Consider the following 22,670-nt stretch of genomic DNA (forward strand, 5'->3'; position numbering starts at 1 on the left):
ATGTGAGAGTAAGTGGTAGTGGAGTGTTCAAGCCCAGGGAACATAGTGGCAATAAGGGCAGAAAGACGTACAGGTCAGAGGATGAGGGAAGATATGCAACAAAAAGATGCCTTCTGGATAGGACACACTCAAGACCTCATAGGTAACCTCAGTTGTGGTTATCTGCATAAGAACTACATGAGACTGGGTCTGCCAACACTTGGTCATGAATTGGGGAATGCCTGTCTTTGGCAGCTAATGCTTGTGGGGTAGGAGTCATTTTCTTAAGGGATACAGCTACTGATTCCCTGCCACACTCTGGTAAGAACTCCTCCCATATGCATGCAAGCAAATTTAATTAAACTTAGTTGGGTCAGATGCCAAAAGAAGACATGAAAGCGGGGAGAGAACTTGCAGAGAAGGAAGGGTGTGAGGGTGTGTGTGTGTGTGTGTGTGTTTGGTGGGTGATAGAAAGGAATGGGGTAAAAATGCCTAAAATTCATGTACTCATTTCATGTAAGAAAACTGTAAGAAATTTTAAAAAATTAGCAGTAAAATCAATTGTTTAACCAGCTATGGAAACCTCAAAAAACATTTTATGTGCTAAGACTAACAAAACAATGAGAAGATAATTCCTTGTAATTTCCTCACTCACCATTTTAACCTCAATATGGATGGTTCCATTCTCTAAACTGCATAAAAATCAACATAGAACATGCACCATGTTACTTTAAAATTGTTTACATATATGTATGTATACATATATATACACATATACACACATACATATATATGTATTTTTTTTTATCACAACCTGCCATTTCTACAAGACAAATATGAGGACTCTTTTAAAATGGGGTTAGCAAATGTTATTTAAAGGAGCAGACAGCAAGTATTTGGGGCTCTGTGGCGCATATGGTGTCAGTTCCAAGTACTCAACACTGCCACACTGCAGAAAAACCATAGATAATGAAATCCCCATGGTTGCAGTCCAACAAATCTCTTCACAAAGAAGACTGACTTTGCTTGCGGTTGCTGTTTTATGAACCCTGTCTGTCGACAGGAGAGACAACAACTGGACAGAGCGGCTCCTTCCAAGCCATCTCCCTGCTGTGTGCTCTTCAAAAAAGACATCCAGAAAAAAAATCATCAATTTATGTAGTCAGCAATTATTATTAAAAATAAACTCTCAAGGCTTTAAATAGTAACTTTTAATCCTTAAGCCACTTAAAAACTCTACTACAAAATCAGCAGTTAAGAATCGAGTCACAATTTAGTTTCTGTATATTATAAAAGGGTATAAAATCATCAGAAACAGAATTCTATAGTGAAGAGTATTTGGGCAAGTCTAGCTCTGCCATTATCTGTGAGCTATCAGCTTTTGAGGTCTATGACTGGTAACTTACCTTGAGAAAAGTTTTCCAAGAAATCTTCTCATAGCATTGTACTGGGTTCCTGAAGTAATCCTGAAGTGACCAGAATTTTCTATATAGGTTGTAATCAATTGGAATAGAGCTATAAAATAAATATTGTATTAATTCACTTAACTTGTTTTATAGATACATAAATGCTCTTTTGCTCGCCCACAAAACCTTTTTGAAAGTTCACAAAAGGCTTCTATCCCCTAAAAAGCATACGTTCAGAAATAATTAGGCAAACTTTTATAAACAATATGAAGGGATTTGAAACCTTTGTATACTGGTAGAGCTCCTGAATTTTGACTAAATATATGGCTATTTAAAATGAAAGAGTAATGATTCTTGATCTTTCTTGTTGCTAGGAGTGGCCATGTGAAATTAGTTGGAAGAAGTCATATGTACAATATTTAGACCATGTTTTACCATCTGTCTTTCCCTTTCCTGCTGGTGCAGAAGTAAAAGTCGCAGTGAACTATATTACACTACAGGAAAAATGGCTAATATATGCTGGGAACAGAAGTCAGGAGAAATCTGGGTTCCTTGACTACCCCGCAAGTACTATCCTACTATTCCTGGAATGCCTCTTTCTAGACTTAAATCAATTTAAAAGGATAACTAGCTATCCACTCTTCTAGGAAGTGAGACAAATATATAAGAAACAAATCAAGTTAGTATCACAAAAATAGGCCTTTTCTCTAGTGACTTCATTATGTCATTACTAATTCAACTTCCAATCTGGCTACAATACTATTTAGGACCAGGGGATTTATCCTAAGAAAAACAAAAAGTTATCTCTAGCAGAGAGAATCATACAACCATTTATATGCCCATTTTTGTCTCAGTCACTTGAAGATCTAAATATAATTTAATACTTGACAGCAATAGGAATCTCCTGTTTATTTAAGGTTCAGCGGTCAAGAGTCCTTACTGCTTTGCAGAGGACAGGAGTTCAGTTCTCGGCGCCCGTATCAGGCAGCTCAAAACTGCCTGAAACTTCAGTTCTAAGGGGCTGGACACCTCTCTAGCCTTCAGAGGACCCTGCACTCATGTGCATATACCCACATACAGACACACATACACATAAATAAAAAAAATCCTGTTTTTAAAAGGATCTTTGGCTTTTATCTATCTTTCTGTGTGTGTTTACAACATGTGTATCTACGTGTATGCGTGCAGGTGTGTGTGTGGACAATGGAGGACACCTTGGGTGTAGTCCTTGCCTTCCATCTTCTTGCAGGCAGGTGTTTGCTGCAGCATACAAGGTTAGCTGGTCTGTGAACTTCTGGGCACTCTCTTGTAGGAGCTCTGGGAGTACAGATGTGCGCTGTAGTGTTTGTTTCTACATAGGTTCTGAGGATTCAAACTCAAGCCCTCACAACTGCATCTCCTTACCTTCTGAAGAAGTATTTTATTCAAGCTGCTGATTATCATTTCCAACCTTCTTTAATAGGCTTGGTGGGGAGGTGCTTTACAGAATCAATTACACCTCTTTTCTGTGGTGCTGGGCCTCAAGATCGGCACTCTATAGTACAGTATACTATAGTATAGTACAGTACTTTGACTTTGAGATATACCCCTATCTCGGAGTAAATTTTGAAGTAGTATCAACATACTAAGAAACTTTTATAGTTTGGGCATGAAAATGTCTCCTACTTGACCGTTGTATTTCCCACTCCTAGATGTTATTTTTTCATGGCTAAATGAACTGCTATTTTGGTGTTGAGAATTAAATCTAGGGTTTGTATCTGCAAGGCAAGAGTTCCACTGATCTATACCTCCTGCTCTCTAAATAAAATTGAAAGAGCCTATACACTGCATACTTTACTACTTTTACTATTCTATAAAAACTTATGAATTTACTATTTACACACACAGACACACAAAATGTGGAACAGGGAATTGAGCCTAAGATTCCCCCCCCCCCCGCCCCGTTCCCCTCCCTTTCTTCTTCTTCTTTTTTTTTTTTTAATTTAAAGATAGGATTTCCAGCCATATAATGCAAAGAGAGAACTGACTTCTCAAAGCTGTCCTTGGACTTTTGCACCTGTGCTGTGGCACATTCAGCATGTAAATACACACTAAACAAACAAACATAAATCTAAAAGTAGATAGACTCATTCACAGGAAAGTTGTTAAAATAGGATCAGGCATACTTTGGTTCTTGGATCTTCCTGTCTCAGGTTCCCAGCTAGGAAGATAGGCCTGTGCCAGTGGGCACGCCTTATTACATTTGTAAGCAATAACAAGTAAGAGGTAAGAGTTACTATCTAAAATAGAATGTCTAAAGAAAGATGTAGTCGAGCAAGACTGTAGTCCCAGATATTTGGATAAGGTGAGACAGGAGGATCTCTTGATCCCAAGAGTTCAAAACCCACCTGGCCAACAAAGGAAGACTCCAACACAACACCAACAATACTGTAGAATGTCACCTAAGTATCTTAAGTGAAAATACTCCAAAACCATTTTTTTAAAAATGTAGAATGATGTTGTTATCATTATCTTGAGACAGGGTCTTGCATTACCCAAGCTGCCCTCAAATTCAAGGCAGTCCTGCAGCCTAACGATCAGATTCTGGGAGTACAGGTCATACTAGTACTCCTGGTTCCACTGAGCCATTTATAGAATCTTTATACATGCATTTTAGTATAAAAACATTTATTCATTAATTGAATAAAATATAAAATAGATTCCATAATATGAATTCATGAGTTATAACAATATACTTTGTAATCCAGCTTTATTGTTGTTGTTTTTATCTTTTGAGAAAGGCTTTCGCTGTGTAGGCCTGGCTGACCTGGAACAAGATGTTGTTGAACTCAGAGAACTGCCTGCCTTAGTTCCCAAAGGCTGGGGTTAAAGGTATGTGCCACCAAGTTCAATCATAAATTCAGTTTATTTTTATTTTAATTTACTTTAATAGTATAATGGCTTTGCCTGTGTGTGTGTGTGTGTGTGTGTGTATGCATATATATATATATCATGTGGTCAGAAAGAGGGCATCAGATTCCCCTGAAACTGGAGAATTACATGGTTATAAGTCAACATGTGGGTACTGGGAACCAAATCCGGGTCCTCTGTAAGAACAAGAGTTCTCAACTGCTAAGCTAGCTCTCCAGTTAAATTCAGTTCTTTTTTTTTTTTTTTTTGGTTTTTCGAGACAGGGTTTCTCTGTGGCTTTGGAGCCTGTCCTGGAACTAGCTCTGTAGACCAGGCTGGTCTCGAACTCACAGAGATCCGCCTGCCTCTGCCTCCCGAGTGCTGGGATTAAAGGCGTGCGCCACCACCGCCCGGCTTAAATTCAGTTCTTAAGGCTAATTCAGCTACTCACTCATCAGAATTCTAACTCTCCCTACACTTTCATAAAACTGTTTACATCAGACAAAGATAGCTGAATGCCAGATCCTATTTAAACAACTTTCCTGTGGATGAGTTTATTTATCTTTACGTTTATGTATTTGTTTAGTGTATATGTACATGCATGTGCCACAAGACGAGCCCAGAGCTCACTGGGCAACTTGTGGAGTCAGCTCTCTCCACCATGTGAGTTCTAGGGATCAAACTCAGGTTGTCATGGTTGGCAGCTAACACTGGGCCATCTCTGTCAGCCCTTGGATTAGTTTATGGTCACACCGATAAACCTGAATGCTGCCTATGGACCAGGCAGTGACTAGCAAGTAGAGTACCTCTGGGGTTCTAGTTAAACTTCATTATCTTAGCACCTACAACTTTTGCCCACTGTTGCACAGGCAGACCCTAAAGGTCCACTCTACCCATACTATGTAAACAAACTGGTCTCTAAAAATGAGTAACCATAACTAGAAATAATAAATAATTGTTAGAAAATGAAGAGATACTTTTCTGTGTGCTTTACATTTTTCATTATGTGTTCCATCAGCAACTACCATGAAAATACCAGAGTACCCTAGCAGACCACTTTTATCATAAGCCTTCTGAATTCTCTCAACAACAACGAGCAGATAGCAATGCTGCATTTAAAAACACCAAACTCAGCTGTAGGAAACCGCTTGTTTATAGTCATATGCCTAGCAAGCGAACACTGGAATTAAACCCCAGGGTATATGACTTCTAAAAGTTTCTATATGACTTTCTGATTGAATTTGAAATCTGGAACATCAGGAATACCTCTTCCTCTGCAGGCAGAGGAATCCCCCATTGATCTTCTGGACAGCAATTATAGAAACTCTGTCACTTACAGCCGACAATGCCTACTGCTTCAACCATGGAAGAGTGCTATTCTGATAGCACAGGAGACTCTGCTCTTCCTGTCCCCTTTCTCCTTACAACTTCTAACTAGGACTATGAAGAGATTCCTGCAACAAAAACTCAGATACAGAGGTAAGAAAAGAGTGATAAAAACAAGAGAGAGGGCAAGAGAAGGAGGTTTCTAGCTTGCATGTCACTAAATCAGTACAGTTACCATGGGTACCAGGCCCATAGGCTACTGGAAGGGAGAAGGGCTCCTAAGGTTGTTGCTAGCTGGGATATATGTTAGATGGGCTGCAAAAACAGTCAAGTATTTGCCTATAGTTTAGAAGTCAACTGATACAGCATACTAGCGAGTCAGGATTTATTTTATTTAATACATAAGAGGTATATATAAAAGAAACCTATAAGCACGATTTCCTTCTCCTCGTCTGCATCTTTATTACAGTATTTGAAGGGTAAATAATTATAAATCAAGAGATCTTAAGCTCTAAAAACTCACCATGTTGTTGGGGCTTCATCATCTCCCATCTCACCTTCTTCTACATCCATGCCTTCCTCTCTCTCCTCAGTATGCTTAATAAAGCCAAACAGAACAGAACAGAACCAGTCTGTTATTGAGTGAAAGATGACACAGCACACAATTAAGTGGTTTATATACTTCTACACAATTATTATTAGGGAAGTAGTTACAGTAATTGTTCAAACCTATAATCTTTAAGGCAATGAGAATTTAAATGACAGGAAACTAATAGTAATACGACAATAACATAACATGGCTATGTATATTTTTGTCACTGAAACAATGATTAAAGTAATAACAATAACAAAGGACAGAAAGTGTGCGCAAGGCTACAGGAGACGGACAGGCAATCTTCACTTGTCACAGTAACAGTATGTATGCATGTACCTTTTCTGCGAAGTAACAGCAGTACTGCACATATGTGGATGGGTGTGGGCACCAACCAGGGCCACACCCTTAAACAAAACTGACTCTCTCCTAGCTATCAAAATGAAATGATTGCACGAGTTAGCAATCATACATACTGTTTACTGTAATGGCAACAATTTCTATTACAAGTTATTTGTGCCATGCATGGTGACACAAGCCAGCATTTGGGAGGTGAAGGCAGGAGGCTCAAGAGCCCAAGGTCATCCTCAGCTACACAGTGAGTTCAAGATCAGCCTGGGCTTGAACCCTGGCTTAAAATTAAAGATGATTTAAATGTCTACTGACAAGAAATTATGGTATTCATTTTGTTTGTTTGTTTTGTTTTTCGAGACAGGGTTTTTCTGTAGCTTTGGTGCCTGTCCCGGAACTAGCTCTTGTAGACCAGGCTGGCCTCAAACTCACAAAGATCCACCTGCCTCTGCCTCCCACGTGCTGGGATTAAAGGCGTGCGCCACCACCGCCCGTGGTACATTCATTTTGGAAGCTAATCTGTAATTAAACTGACATATCAGTTTAAAGAAGATGAAGTTAAGAGCTATATACATTATGCCATCTTATTTGGGAAAAATAACATTAGTTGGTACAAGTACTCAAAGTCTTCTAAGATTAGATGGAGATTATTAGGAGCGGTTATAGAAACAGTCCTTACAGAAAACAGGTAAAAACTAAAATAATGTTCAAAGCGGGAAACTCTTTCCTTCTATAATGTACCTTATGATGAGGACATAAAAGAGCTAAGCAGTCTCTCAAACGCCCATTTTAACAGAGGACAAGCTACACAATAATCCGACACCATTAAAGATTATAGTCACTATACTTTGTACTTTAAATGCTGTTTGAAATCTTTATACAGAATACACATTATGTCTATATATTAAAAATGAAAGTCAAACAAGATTGCTCAGAAGGTAAATTCGTCTGTTGTGTAAGCCCTAGTTAGTTACCCAAATCCAATCCTTGGAATTCACACAGAGGATGAAGGACAGAACCAACTCTACACAGTTGTCCTTTGATTTTACAATACGCTCCACCCTCACATGTGTGTGTATAGACACAAATACATATTACTAAGTGAAGCTAAAAGTGTTCAAATTTTTGATGACTTAAGGGTCCCATTTTCTCAATCATCTTAACAAAAAAAAATCTAAGAATGTTCGATGAGAAGGTTTCTTATCAGCCTTACCTTCTGACCCAGGGTGCTTTCCTGCTCATTTGTATTGAAAACAGTAACATTTTCCAGGTTAAACTGACTCTGTAAGTTAAGACCTATGAAAAAGAGATTAGTTTATTTTTTTTTCTTCTGAGATAGCTTCTTACCACGTAGCTCATATTGGTCTGCCTCTCAGTCTCCTGAGTGCTAGAAACAGGCATGTGCTATTATATACAAGGCTGAGTTAGTCCTTTTGATTTACAACATTCAAAACAAATTCACAGATTATGGAGTATTCAGAATTTTGCTAACGTATTTGTTTCAGTCTGAGACAATATAATGAAACAGTAAAAACGTTATAAAGATGGCCAGATTATTTAACTGTCAGTAAGAAGGTAAAAGTAAGCAGGTCCGTTTACCTGTGTAATCTCATTTTCCTGTCGCTCTTCATACAGGTATATATGTACATGTGAGTTAGTATATATATATATACCTTTCCTTGCTTTGCCTGTTAAGAGAGTCTAGACACATCAAGCATATCTTAGGTCCAGACCTTGGCTTTAACTACCATTCTTAAATAAAAGAAACTAGGCTCTTTGAGAAAATGAGTGACTTTAAGGCGGGAAAAGGGAAAAAAATAGGAGTATGGGTAATAATATTTACCAATCAGAAGAGCTCCTAGTGGCAGAAACAGAAACAATGTGAACAAAAAAGTAAATAATAATCTATGACATTCTAACCCAAGGAATAAAATACCCACAGTTCATTTGGAAAGAGGTAGTTAAACTAGAAACAAGCCTTTGAGAAGACAACTTTCCCTTATGGAAGGATCACCATTAATAAACACAGAAAAGATTTCATTCACATCAGGAAAGATACACTGACAGATATTAGCAGGCAAAGAATAGTGAGGAAAGAAGTTTCCGTATAGTCTTAAAATACCATCCTTCCTTATAAGCATCTTAGATCACAAAGGGAAAAACGAACCCTACTACACAGAGACAAATAGGAGATACTATCTTAACTAAGCAATGAGTGTGCCACAACAAGGCATGTCAACATCAATTTCAAAATGATGCTCTAAGAAGGCGCATCAGTCCCCTCGATGTTCTTCAAAAGCCTCCCTTCAATTCCTGTATGTTGAGTCACGACAGGTCAGCAAAAACTAAGGGACTGTAATTAGAGAGACCAGGGAACACGAAAACTAAGGGACTGTCGTTAGAGAGACCAGGGAACATGAAAATTCAATGTGATGTGGCTTCTCGACTAGAAAAGGAAATATAGGGATAAATTAATGAAATCCAAATGTCTCTGGCTGACAACGAGTTCTGTGCCAATGTTGAATTCTCAGTGTTAATAACTGTATTAGCACTACACAATATTAGGAGTAACATTCATATATCTACATTTCCTTTAACATTCCTGTCAGAAAGAATCAGATGTGATATTTTGTTGTCATTTTAATAGCTTTGTCGGTAAAAGGAAAAAGGGAAAAAATCTAATAAATGGAAAAATCTCGTATCAAGCCATCTTCAGGTAACAATGAAAAAAATTGTAGCTTAATGCTAAATTTTATGGCTGATGAGGACAGTAACAGCTTTGAGCTAGGCTAGGTTAACAGGACCCTCACTGGCAGCGGTTTGTTCTTAAGGAACCATACATAAGCAATGAAAAGCCTCTCTCGAGGGTGGTGATGGCGCATGCCTTTAATCTTAGCACCAGTAGGCAGAGGCAGGTGGATCACTGTGAGTGTGAGGCCAGCCTGGTCTACAGAGCAAGTTCTAGGATAGGCTCCAAAGCTACAGAGAAACCCTGTCTCAAGAAAACCAAAACCCCTCAAAAAAAAAAAAAAAAACAAAAACAGAACAACCAGCCTGGTGTAGGAGGTCCTACTGTTTATGTGTTGCTTTTATTGGTTAATCAATAAAGAAACTGCTTGGCCTGATAGGGCAGAACTTAGGTAGGTGGAGAAGACAGAACTGAATTCTGGGAGGAAGAAAGCAGAGTTAGGGAGAGATACCAGAGAGGGCCAGTGTGGGGACGCCAGGAAAGATGTTGGATCTTTCCTGGTGGGCCACAACCTCGTGGTGGGCACGGATTGGTGGAGATGGGTTGAATCAGGATGTGAGGGTTGGCCAATGGGAGGCTGGGGCTGATGGCCAAGCAGTGTTTTAATTAATACAGTTTCTGTGTGATTGTTTCAGGTGTAAGCTAGCTGGGGGGCCGGAACAAGGGGGCCATCTCCGTGCAACACCAGCCTTCTCTCAAGAAAGGTACCATGCTAGGATTCAAAACCATTCTTCTCAAAACAACAACAACAACAACCAAACCAAACAAACAAACAAAACCAAAAATAAAGCAAAAAAAAAAAAATACAGTGTGTTGCCAGACACACAGAGACAAAACACTCTAAGGAAAAAAAATTAGCTGAAACAGCCTCACAAAAGCATAAGGTACTGAAATAAATGATCAGATATAAACAACAAGAAAATCTTACCATGTTTTAAAACTAAAGAACAAACTTCAAAGTATCAACAGGGAGTAAAAAGCTAAAAAGTGAAAATACCTTCCTGAAAAAAGAACCCCATCAGGCTACTTAAAATGTAATGCAAGGACAGGCTAATATTCAGATAGGGAGGCAGGTAGGTAGCATAAAAGACAGAGTGATATTTATTTAATTGGAGATGCAAAAGGAAAAGAGGCATTTATAAAATGTGAAAGCATATAAAAATATAAAAAATAAAAATAGTGAAGGCAATCATTAAAATTTTTAGAAAGTGGTAAAAGACAGTAATCCAAAGTTAAGATGTCAACAAATCCCAAGAATGATAGGTAAAAAAGCAACCCACACAAAGACACATTATAGTAAATCAAGGAAAATTTTACAAGCAGGGAAAAAAAATTAGGTTATCTTCTAAAATTTAAACACTGATTATCTTATAGAACATATGACCAAGGACCAGGGGCCAGGGAATGGCTTAGTGTGATGACATAAGATCAATACCTAGGACCCACATGGTAAGAGAATTGGATGTCCACAAATTGTTCTTTAATCTCCACATGCATGTACACACACACACACACACACACACACACACACACTAATAAAAAGTTTAAAAAGAATAACAAAGATTGAGAGACTAGAAGATAAAGATGACCACAAATGAAATGAAATCTATCTAGTACCAACAATCTAGCATTTTTGGGGGATAGGGTAGGGGGTGAGACAGGGTTTCTCTTTGTGGCCCTGGCTGTTCTAGAATTAGCTCTGAAGACCAGGCTGGCCTCAAACTCACAGAGATTCACTTGCCTCTGCTTCCCAAGTGCTGGGATTAGAGGCATGAGCTACCACTGCCTGACCTAGCCTAGCATTTTAAAGTTACTATATTCTTACAAGAATTAAAAAGAAATAAACATTTCATGAAAAAGATATAATGAAAGACAACAATTCTGGTTTGCTACTCTTTTTTTTGGTGTGTGTGTGTATTTGTCAATGTTGCACAAGCTAAAGTCATCTGAGAAGAGGGAACCATGATTGAGAAAATGACTCCATGAGATTGGCCTGTAGGCAAACCTATCTGGCATTTTCTTACTTAGTGATAGATGTGGGAAGGCCCAACCCCATTGTGAGCTCTGCCACTCTAGTCCCAGTGTGGAAGAAAGCAACCTGATGAGCTAGGACTAGCGGTGCACGAGGCAGGCAGATCTCTGTGAATTTGAGGCCAGCCTGGTCTACAGAGCTATTTCTAGAGCAGCCAGGTTACACAAAGAAACCCTGTATTGAAAAACAAAACAAAGAATTATAAAATTAATTAATATGACTAAACAGCAATTAATGAAACAGAAAATGGAAACAAAGAATAGACATATTAGATAGGATAATTCTATATATGCACTGTTAATAACTTTGAACTTAAGATTATGTATATCATAGCTAGGACCGGCATATTTATGAGAAAATAAAGCAATTGTCTATGCTTTCAATTTATTATTTTACATTTTCTTATTATGACAGATCTTACTCCAATTAAAAACTGGAAGAGATTTCCTTCCAAAGAATTTAATGTACAGAGACAGCAATCTCCACTGGAACAGGTACAGAGGAGTAACTGCTGAGCTAGTGAGCCAGAGCAAGAGACCGCTGAGGGTCTGGACATGAGTCTAGGACCTGCCAGGAACTAGGCCTGAGCCAGGACCTCTGCCAGTCTGGGCGTGACTCTGGGACCTCCTAGGGAATAGGCAGGAATCAGAGATCTCTTCAGGTCCAGGCATGAGTCTGGGACCTCCAAGTAAGTAGGCCTGAGCCAGGACCTCTGTGGGTCTGGGCATTGGTCTGGGACATAAAAGGGAATAGGGAAGAACCTGGAACCTCTGCAGGTCCGAGTGTGAGTCTGGGCCCTCTGAGGGAGTAAACCGGAGCCAGATCCTCTGCAGTTCTGGGCGCACCCAAGACTGGAAACTCCAAGGCAGTAGACCGGAGCCAGAAACCTTTGCAGGACCAATTCCAAGCCAGGGACTTCTACAGGAGGGGATCCAAACCAGGATTTACATAAACAGGACAAAGCCTAAGCTAGGCCAAAGTAGGCCTGAGACAGCAAACTCCAAGGGAGCAGAGCAAAGCACAGAAGGGCTGAGCCATCTCCAGGAACACAGAGTAACCAATGGGGTAACTAGAACTGTGGCACTGATGTACCACGAGGAACAACCATCTGAGGTTTGGATTCACTGGCACCTAAAAGATTAATCAACAGAAACTCAGATATCCCCAACCACACATACCTATTAGAGGAAAAGAGTAGCAGAAAGGTAAGAACACATACAACACCACAAAGAGCAACACAACAGCAAGACTTGAACAACTGAACATAGACGAAGCAAAAGAAAATGACCTAAAAAAATAACTTCAAGAGAATGTTTGAAACTCTTAAAGAGGAAATGAGAAATTCTCTTAAAGAAATGGAAGAAAAGACAAACAAAAAATTGGAAGACATCAGCAAATCCCTTAAAGAAAACCAAGAAAAAGAAATCAAACATATGAAAGAATCTATTCAGGACTTGAAAACTGAAATAGAGACAATAAAGAAAACACAAGCCGAGAGAATTATAGAAACAGAAATCATGAGAAAACGATCAGGAACCACAAACACAGGCATGAACAGCAGAATACAAGAGATGGAAGAGAGAATCTCAAGCGCTGAAGATACAATAGAGGTTGAAAAATTCTCACACACAAAAAGATAGAATAGAGGAAACAGACTCATCAATTAAAGAAAATATTAAATCTAACAAAAACTTAACCCAAAATATCCAGGACATATGGGACACCATGAAAAGGCCAAATCTAAGAATAATAAGGTAGAGAAGAAGAAGTTCAACTCAAAAGCACAGAAAATATAATGAAGAAAATCATAGAAGAAAACGTTCCCAACCTAAAGAAAGATATGCCTAAGAAGATACAAGAAGCTTACAGAACACCAAATAGACTGGACCCATAAAAAAGTTCCCTTGCCACATAATATAAACATAAAAATACAAAATAAAGAAAGAATATTAAGAGCTACAAAGGAAATAGGCCAAGAAACACATAAAAGTAGACCTATCAGAATTACAGCTGACTTCTCAGTGGAGACAATGAAAGCCAGAAGGTCGTGGTCAAGCATTATGCAGACATTAAGAGAACATGGATGCCAGTCCAGCAAAACTTTCAATCACCATAGAAGGACAAAACAAGATATTCCAGGACAAAATTAGATTTAACCAATACTGAGTCACAAAACCAGCCCACACAAAACACTAGAAGGAAAACTCCCACTCAAGGAAGCTGGCTACACCAATGAAAACACAGTTGAGGGTCTGATAGCAGCAAATCACAAAGAAAGAAAAAACGCACAAATTAACATCACCAACAATGAAAACTAAATTAACAACTCACTCATAAAAAGGCACTCAACTCACCTATAAAAAGGCACAGGCTAACATACTGGATACAAAACCAGATTCCACCCTTCTTCTGCATACAAGAAACACATCTCAACCTCAAAGACAGACATTGTCTCAGAGGGTTGGGAAAAAATATACCAATCAAATGGACCTAAGAAACAAGCGGGTGTAGCTACCCTAATATCTAACAAAATAGACTTCAAGCTAAAATCAGTCAAAAGAGACAAAGAAGGTCATTTTATATTAGTCACAAGAAAAATCCATCAAGAGGTAATTTCAATACTGAACATCTATGGCCCAAATACACGGGTACCTTCATATGTGAAAGAAACAATTCTAAAGTTTAAATCATACATTAAAACCCACACACTAATAGTGAGAGACTTCAATACTCCCCTCTCATCACTGGACAGGTCAACCAGACAAAAAATGAACAGAGAAATAAGAGACCTAACAGATGGTATGACTCAAATGGACTTAACAGACATCTATAGAATATTCCATCCAAACACAAAAGAATATACCTTCTTTTCAGCACCTCATGGAATCTTCTCAAAAATTGACCATATACTCAGAAACAAAATAAATCTCAACAAATACAAAAAATTAGAATAACCCAATATACCTTATCAGATCACCATGGTATAGTATAAAAATAGAAGTCAGCAGCAATACTAATTCCAGAAAACCCAAACACATGGAAATTAAACAATGCTCACCTAAATCATCAATGGGTAAAGGAAGAAATAAAGGGAGAAATTAAAGACTTCCTAAAAATCCAATGAAAATGACCACACATCATACCCAAATTTATGGGACACAATGAAAGCATGTTAAGAGGAAAGATCATAGCACTAAATGCCTACATAAAGAAGATGGAAATTCACATTAGTGAATTAACAGAACATTTGAAAACTTTGGAACAAAACGAAGCAAACTCACCAAAGAGAACTAGAAGGCAGGAAATAATCAAATTGAGAGCTAAAATCAACAAAATAGAAACAAAGAAAACAATACAAAGACTCAATAAGACAAAGAGTTGGTTCTTCGAGAAAATCAACAAAATAGACAAACCTTTATCCAAACTAACCAAAAGGCAGAAAGAGAATACCCAAATTAACAAAATCAGATGAAAAGGGGGGCATAACAACAGACATGGAGGAAATACAGAGAATCATCAGGTCATATTTCGAAAACCTGCACTCCACAAGACTGGAAAAATTAAAGGAAATGGACAACTTTCTGGATAAATATCACTTACCAAAATTAAATCAAGACCAGATAAGAAAATTAAACAGACCTATAACTGCTGAAGAAATAGAAATAGTCATCAAAAATCTCCCAACCAAAAAAAGACCAGCACCAGATAGTTTCCGCTCAGAATTCTACAAGACTTTCAAACAAGAACTAATACCAATAGTCCTAAAATTATTCCACACAATAGAAACAGAGAGAACATTGCCAAACTCTTTTTATGAGGTTACAATTACCCTGACATCCATACCACAGAAAGACATTACTAAGAAAGAGAATTACAGACCAATCTCACTCATGAACAAATGCAAAAGTACTAAATAAAATACTAGCAAATTGAATCCAAGAACACATCAGAACTATCATCCTCCATGATTAAGTTGGCTTCATCCCAGAGATGCAGGGATGGTTCAACATACAAAAATCTGTCAACATATTCCACCATATAAACAAGCTGAAAAATAAAAACCACATGATCATCTCATTAGATGCCAAAAAAGATTTTGACAAAATACAGCATCCCTTCATGATAAAGGTCTTGGAGGAGCAGGGATACAAGAAACATACCTAAACATAATAAAGACAATATACAGCAAGCCAACATCCAACATCAAACTAAATGGAGAGAAACTCCCAGCAATTCCACTGCAATCAGGAACAAGACAAGGTTGTCCACTCTCTCCATATCTATTCAGTATAGTTCTTGAGGTCCTAGCTAGAGCAATAAGTCACCAAAAGGAGATCAAGGGGATACAAATCGGAAAAGAAGTAAAACTCTCACTGTTTGCTTATAAGATAGTTCACATAAGCGACCCCAAAAATTCTACCAAGGAACTTCTACAACTCATAAACCCTTTCAGTAATGTAGCAAGATACAAGATTAACTCAAAAAAATCAGAAGCCCTCCTGTATGTAGATGATAAAAGGGCTGGGGAAGAAAACAGAGAATCAACACCCTTCACAATAGCCACAAATAGCATAAAATATCTCGCAGTAACTCTAATCAAATAAGTGCAAGACTTGTATGACAAGAACTTAAATCCTTGAAGAAAGATATTGAAGAAGACACCAGAAAGTAGAAAGATCTCCCATGCTCTTAGGCAGGCAGAATTAACATACTAAAAATGGGCAATCTTACCAAAAGCAATCTACAGATTCAACACAATGCCCATCAAAATCCCAGCAAAATTATTCAGACATCGATAAAATGGTACTTAACTTCATATGGGAAAGCAATAAACAAGGGATAGCCAAAACAATCCTGTACAAAAAAAGAACTTCTGGAGCCATCACAATCCCTGACTTCAAACTCTACTACAGAGCTACAAGTACTGAAAACAGCCTGGTATTGGCATAAGAACAGACAGGAGGACAGATGACCCAGATATTAATCCACACCCCTTCAAACATCTGATTTTTGATAAAGAAGCAAAAAGTATCAAATGGAAAAAAGAAAGCATATTTAACAAATGGTGCTGGCATAACTGGACATCAACATGTAGAAGAATCAAAATAGAACCATATCTATCACCATGCACAAAACTCAAGACCAAATGGATCAAAGACCTCAACATAAAGCCAGCCACACTGAACCTTATAGAAGAGAAAGTAGGAAGTACACTTGAACACATGGGCACAGGCGACTACTTCCTAAATATAACCCCAGCAGTACAGACACTGAGAGAAACAATTAATAAATGGGACCTCCTGAAACTGAAAAGCTTCTGTAAAGCAAACAACATGGTCAACAAGACCAAATGACAGCCTACAGAATAGGAAAAGATCTTCACTAACTCCACATCAGACAGAGGTCTGATCTCCAAAATATATTAAGAACTCAAGAAATTCATTATCAAAAGAACAAATAATCCAATTTAAAAAATGGAGTACAGACCTAAACAGATAACTCTCAACAGAGGAATCAAAAATGGCTGAAAGACCCTGAAATGCTCAACATCCTTAGTCATCAGAGAAATACAAATCAAAACAACTCTGAGATTCCATCTTACACCTGTAAGAATGGCCAAGATCAAAAACACTGATGACAACTTATGCTGGAAAGGTTGAAAGGTTGCGGGGGGGGGGGGGGGGGGGGAGATACACTTCTGCATTGCTGGTAGGAATGGAAGCCAGTACAGGCCCTTTGAATGTCAGTGTGGCGATTTCTCAGAAAATTAGGAAACAATCTCCTCAAGACCCAGTAAAACCATGATGGAGGAGGGTCATCTGTATATGTGTTACTTTCATTGGTTAATAAAGAAACTTCCTTGGCCCTTTGATAGGACAGAAAATTAGGTAGGCAGAGTAAACGGAACAGGATGCTGGGTAGAAGGCAGTAAGGCAGACACAATGATTCTCTGAGACGGACGTAGCAGAATCTTTCCCGGTAAGCCACCACTTCGTGGTGCTACACACATTAATAGATATGGGTTAAGCAAGATATGAGAGTTAGCCAAGAAGAGGCTAGATATAATGGGCCAGGCAGTGTTTAAATGAATACAGTTTGTGTGTTGTTATTTCAGGTGTAAAGGTAGCCGAGCGGGACGAAAAGCAGGCTTGCTCGCCTCATCTCTACAATACCACCTTTGGGTATATATCCAAAGGATGCTCAATTGTGCCACAAGGACATGTGCTCAACTATGTTCATAGCAGCTTTGTTTGTCATAGCCAGAACCTGGAAATAATCTAAATGCCCTTGACCAAAGAATGGATAAGGAAAATGTGGTACATTTATACAATGGAGTACTACACAGCAGAAAAAATAACAGCATCTTATTGTTGAAAATGGATGGAGCTAGAAAACATTTTGAGAGAGGTAACCAAGACACAGAAAGACAATTATCACATGTACTCACTCATAGGTGCTTTTTAAACATAAAGCAAATAAAACCAGCCTAAAAATTATAATCCCAGAGAAACTAGACAACAATGAGGACACTAAGAGAGACTTACATAGATCTAATCTGTATGGGAAGAAGAAAAAGACAAGCTCTCCTGAGTAAATTGGGAGCATGGGGACCTTGCGGGAGGGTTGGAGGGGAGGAAAGAGGCAGGGAGGGGAGCAGAGAATAACGTAGAGCTCAATAAAAATCAATTAAAAAAAGATAAAAAAAGAACTTAATGTATAAAGGCTTACCTGATTTTTCAGATAGAGGAAAAAGCCTGGCCAAAAAGAGCTGAATTCGTCCACAAAAGACTGTATTCTGAGATTTCGATAATCTTCTGAGGAGATCTAACAGAAATGCGTAACACAGAAGAGATCATTCTGTGTTCATTATAATCATACCTAAATTTCTTTTTTTAGTTTTGTATCTTTTTTTACTGTTTTTATTCAGTTATACATTTGTCTCCGTTCCCCTTCCTTCCTCCCTCATAGCTGAATTTCTAACTATTTGTTCAGTATTTTTCTAAAGCAAGGGTTCCCAAAATTGAAGTACAAATCATTGTTACAGCAAGTACTAAAGGTTAGAAATAAAGTTCTGTGGACAAGATCAATGTACTTGAATCATCGCTTCTAATAAATAAGACTGTTAACTTAAAAACAAAGATCCTAATCTACTTTTAAGACAGTTTCACTGATATTTAATAAACCATCTATTTTTCTGGTTACAGTCACAGTTTTAAAGGCAATACTTTAATACAGAATTGCTTACCATTGCACATACGCAGTAAATAATTTTTGCCAGCAGAATAGAATGTATTCTGAAAATTAAGACCAAAATTATTAATACACTTTGGAAGTTGTCCACTGCCTTCAGTAAATCACAGGAATTAATATTTTAAAGAACACTAATGTATGAGGTTCTATGTCACTACTTTCACTTGTTTCAAAGCATTATCGGTGAAATGTTTTTGGATATGCACATAACATGGCACTGAATAACTTGTAAACATCTGTTTTACATTTATTCATTTTATTTTTTTACGTGTAAATGTTTTACCAGAATGTAAATGTATGATGTGTGCCTGGTGTCTGTGAAGGCTAGAAGAGGGCATAAGATCCCCTTGAACTGGAGTTATGGATGACAGCTGGGAATTAAACCCAAGCTCTATGAAAGAACAAGTACACGAAGGTGCTGAGGCGTCCCCTAGTCTTTCTTATTTGTTGGAGATAGGTTATTCCTGTGTAGACCAGGCTAGCTAGGAGCATAGCTTTCCTAACCACATCTCATTAGTTTACAACACTAGGCCTGACTCAAAGTGTGGACTTTCAAGTTATTTTTATTAATTAAGTCTCGTACTTCAAAATTTTCTCTACATCTGATTCTTATTTGGTTCTTCCAAGAAAACACAGTATTTATTTCTTTCATAGGGAAAATTTTTCGGCAGCTACCAATATTAGAATTATTAGCAAATAAACCCCAAACAAAACTATCTTCTAAACTCTATCTTTATAGAGATAGTATCAGTAGAAAATAAAACCAAGGCACTTACTGACTTCCAAGTAGCAACATTTTTTTCGACAAAAGTGAATATTGTGTCACACTGATCCAAAGGAAGGCAGTCCAAGACGTCTCCCAACAGCACAAATGGTGTGGACGCAGTACAGACACCTGCAAGTGGGATGCAAACCAATGGAGAGCTTCTGACACTGGCAACAAGCTCAAAAAAACTATGTATACCAGTCACATTACAAAATAATAATAAAGTAAAAGTTACTAAGTATCTCTAAAACCAATGGCAATAAAAAGAGAAATAAAGATTTTTCCTTAAGAAAAGGCCATTTAGAGTGGTTAAAAGTACTTTTACATCTCTACTCATTTTTTTCTTTCGCTTAAGTGAAAGTACTTAGAAACACTGATATGTGGATAAAAAAAAATCTGTGCTCAATATAAGCATAAGACTCTGAGTAAATTAAGTAGGCTCAGAAAAGGGAAGCTATTTCTAGCTGTACTCAGAAATGCTATGATCACATCTGGATTGTATGTGAAGAACATTGCCTAGAACCAGGGCAGCAAAAGGAAGTCACTTTCAAACCAGTATAAGGTTGATGCCATCTTCAGTGTTGAACAGCAGAACTCAATGAACTCCATCAACAGGCTTGTCTGGCAAAGGCTGGACAACAACTGATCAGTGCCACTATAGCAGGAAGACAGGCTAGACTTACAACCCTATGACACTTAACTCTGTGATCTTACACTCTGCACCCAAGAAACTTAAAAGGCATTATTTTCTGTCACTAACTGCAGATGGTATGTTAACTCCCTTAATATTTATAAATATAATATTTACCTGAAAAAAATGTTTATTTCTATTGCCAAAGATGCTGGGTCAACAGAACCAAGTGAGGACCTGAGAATCTCACATACAGATAAAAGCTGGCTGGTGACACTAAAGGGCTGGTAAGTATGGGAACCAGTGGGTGCCAGTGGTCATGTTAGAGGAGCAGCAGGTGGCAATTTACTTCAGGGAATTAGCCCACCAGGAAGCAAAGGTCTGATGCTTGAATATCTTGAATAGGCAAGGCCCTGAGAGCCTCAGCCCCAGAATGTCTCTTGCTACTGCTGTGTCTTTACATGTCTGTCATTGCCATTTTCCTCTGGTATCTACATGGTGTGAATGGGTATGGGGAGATCCCCACTAACGTTAGTGTGATTATCTCATAGTAATTTCCTGTTCTACTCGACATTTTTACCTGTGGAGTATTATGAAGATGACCTCCTCCTATGCTGTACTGTTTAAATGAAGGAATGATTTTATACAATAATAGTGTGAGTTTAAATAGGATTTTGATGATTAAGGGTTTTTAGTAAATACAGTAAGAGATTATGATAGAGGTTAGCTTAGTGGGAAAACTAATATAGGTAAAAGCAAGATATGGTGCTACCCCCATCCCTGATAAAACAGGGGCTGCGGAGGATAGAAAATAACAACAAGGAAATGTCACTCGGCTAGTTTCTCCTGACGAATCATAAAGACTGTGGCTTAGGTTAATGATTCAGAAAACAACTGAATTCTAGAAGCTAAGTTAACTCAATTCTTTTAATCTTTTTTGTTTGTTTTGTTGTTGTTTTGTTTTTCAAGACAGGGTTTCTCTGTGTAGCTTTGGAGCCTGTCCTGGAACTCACTCACTCTGTAGACCAGACTGGCTTTGAACTCAAAGAGATCTACCTGCTTCTGCCTCCCAAGTGCTGGGATTAAAGGTGTGTGCCACCACCACCCGGCAAGAGATGTGTTCATGAGTTTCCATGTGCATCACAGCTGAAACAAAACTTTTAAAAATAACTTAAAGTTGTATCAAGATGTTTTAATTAATGGCTTTGAGGTAAAAACATCTTAGAAAACAGGTTAAAGGCATATCTTTAGCGAGGGACTCGCTGAGGTCAGAGAACAAGGTTGAGATCCGGGAACAAGAACAATGGCAGCCTGGCTATTGCTGGCTGACATACCTTTTTTGCTAGGATGGGTTGGTGATCAAGGGTAATGATTAATTCCTTGTATCCATTTCTGTCCTCAGTGTTTTTGATATAAGAAAACTGTTGGTAAGTAGGTATGCACCCTGAGATTTTAAAATGGAGCTGACTGTTTTTCATATACAAAAATTTAGATTTGTGATTCTTTTAAAGATTTCTTAAATAAGATTACCCTTTGAGATAAATAATAAAGTAATTGATCCTTTCTTTGTAATCACAAAATGCAGCCTGCCAGCAAAACAACTAGCTGAGAAAAATACCTTGCTTACTTAGATTCTGTTCATCTATAACAAGCTGCTTGGGTATGAATGCACGTGGGTTCTTGGGACAACTTGTTTTTCACCTGTATCATGTAAATCATGTAAAGCATGCTGTTTTTCTGTTTTTTACTTTTATTCACTGTAATCATTCCCTTAGAAATAGATTATAACCACATTGTAATTTTTATATTGCTTAAAAGATTTTGCTGGGGTATATAAGCTGTAAAGGAAAAAATAAAATTAGTTAGAAGGAAGATATCAATATAAACAGAAGGTATACAGAAGGATAGAGGTAAGAAAAGAAATAAAGAAATAACAGGCAAAGACCCTAAGAGTGTGTGTGTGTTTTTCCTTTTTCGCTGGCCCCAGAGAGGTAAGTTTATCCCCCAGGCTGGTCCGTCAGATAGAGAAGTCAAGTTGATTAGTCCACAGATTCTGTTGGCTCCCCTCAGTCCCTGAGCTGCAAGTGGCTGATCCTCACGGCAGCAGTAGGTGGAAGATAGTGTCCCAGAACTTTCAGTCTATATCCCAGCTTCTGCAACAGGCTATTTATCTCAGCCTTGGTTATAAACATCACTCTCCAGTTCCTAAATTCCAAGCCATGCTCATATTTCATGGTTTCATTTACAGTACTCTTTTCTTCTACCTAAATACTTGTCTTTATTACATGGCAAATTTCAACCTCATCTTTCAAAATAGAGTAAATGACAGCTCATCTAAAAAAAAAAACCAAACCAAACAAGCAAAAAACCCTGACATTTTTGGGCAGACCATCATATTCATGCTTCCTAAACACACAGTATATCAATGCACTGAATAATTTAGCATATCACAATTAATCACCATGGCAGTATAGACTGTAAGCTTACTTATTATCACATTTATTTTATTGTGTGTACATATATGTGTGTGGGTGAGCACATGTGGAGTTCAGAGGACAACTTGTGGGAGTTGGTTCTTCCCTTTCACCATGTGGACTGAACTTAGACGTCAAGCTTTGGCAGTAAGTGCCTTTATGTGCTGAGTCATCTTGCTAGACATAGCATTTAAAAAGTAGGAAATATTCTACCCATTAAATGT

At 38.0% G+C, this 22,670-nt stretch overlaps 1 protein-coding gene across 1 annotated transcript in view; it reads right to left on the reverse strand.

Moving 5' to 3' along the window:
* LOC121453242 (THO complex subunit 1) overlaps positions 1-22,670 on the reverse strand; it is a 42,325-nt gene that overhangs the window by 11,974 nt on the left and 7,681 nt on the right. Inside the window, exons 5-10 of the mRNA XM_041659778.1 lie at positions 19,352-19,470; positions 18,571-18,619; positions 18,054-18,149; positions 7,757-7,839; positions 6,124-6,197; positions 1,386-1,494 (exon numbers count right to left, since the gene is read on the reverse strand). Coding sequence (XP_041515712.1) covers positions 1,386-1,494; positions 6,124-6,197; positions 7,757-7,839; positions 18,054-18,149; positions 18,571-18,619; positions 19,352-19,470 — 530 coding nt within the window. The remainder of the gene's footprint in view (positions 1-1,385; positions 1,495-6,123; positions 6,198-7,756; positions 7,840-18,053; positions 18,150-18,570; positions 18,620-19,351; positions 19,471-22,670) is intronic.

This window comes from Microtus oregoni, unplaced genomic scaffold (genome assembly GCF_018167655.1).
Source record: "Microtus oregoni isolate MIOR12 unplaced genomic scaffold, Mior012 000011F_ref0000422, whole genome shotgun sequence".
In the NCBI taxonomy this organism is placed as follows: Eukaryota; Metazoa; Chordata; class Mammalia; order Rodentia; family Cricetidae; genus Microtus; species Microtus oregoni.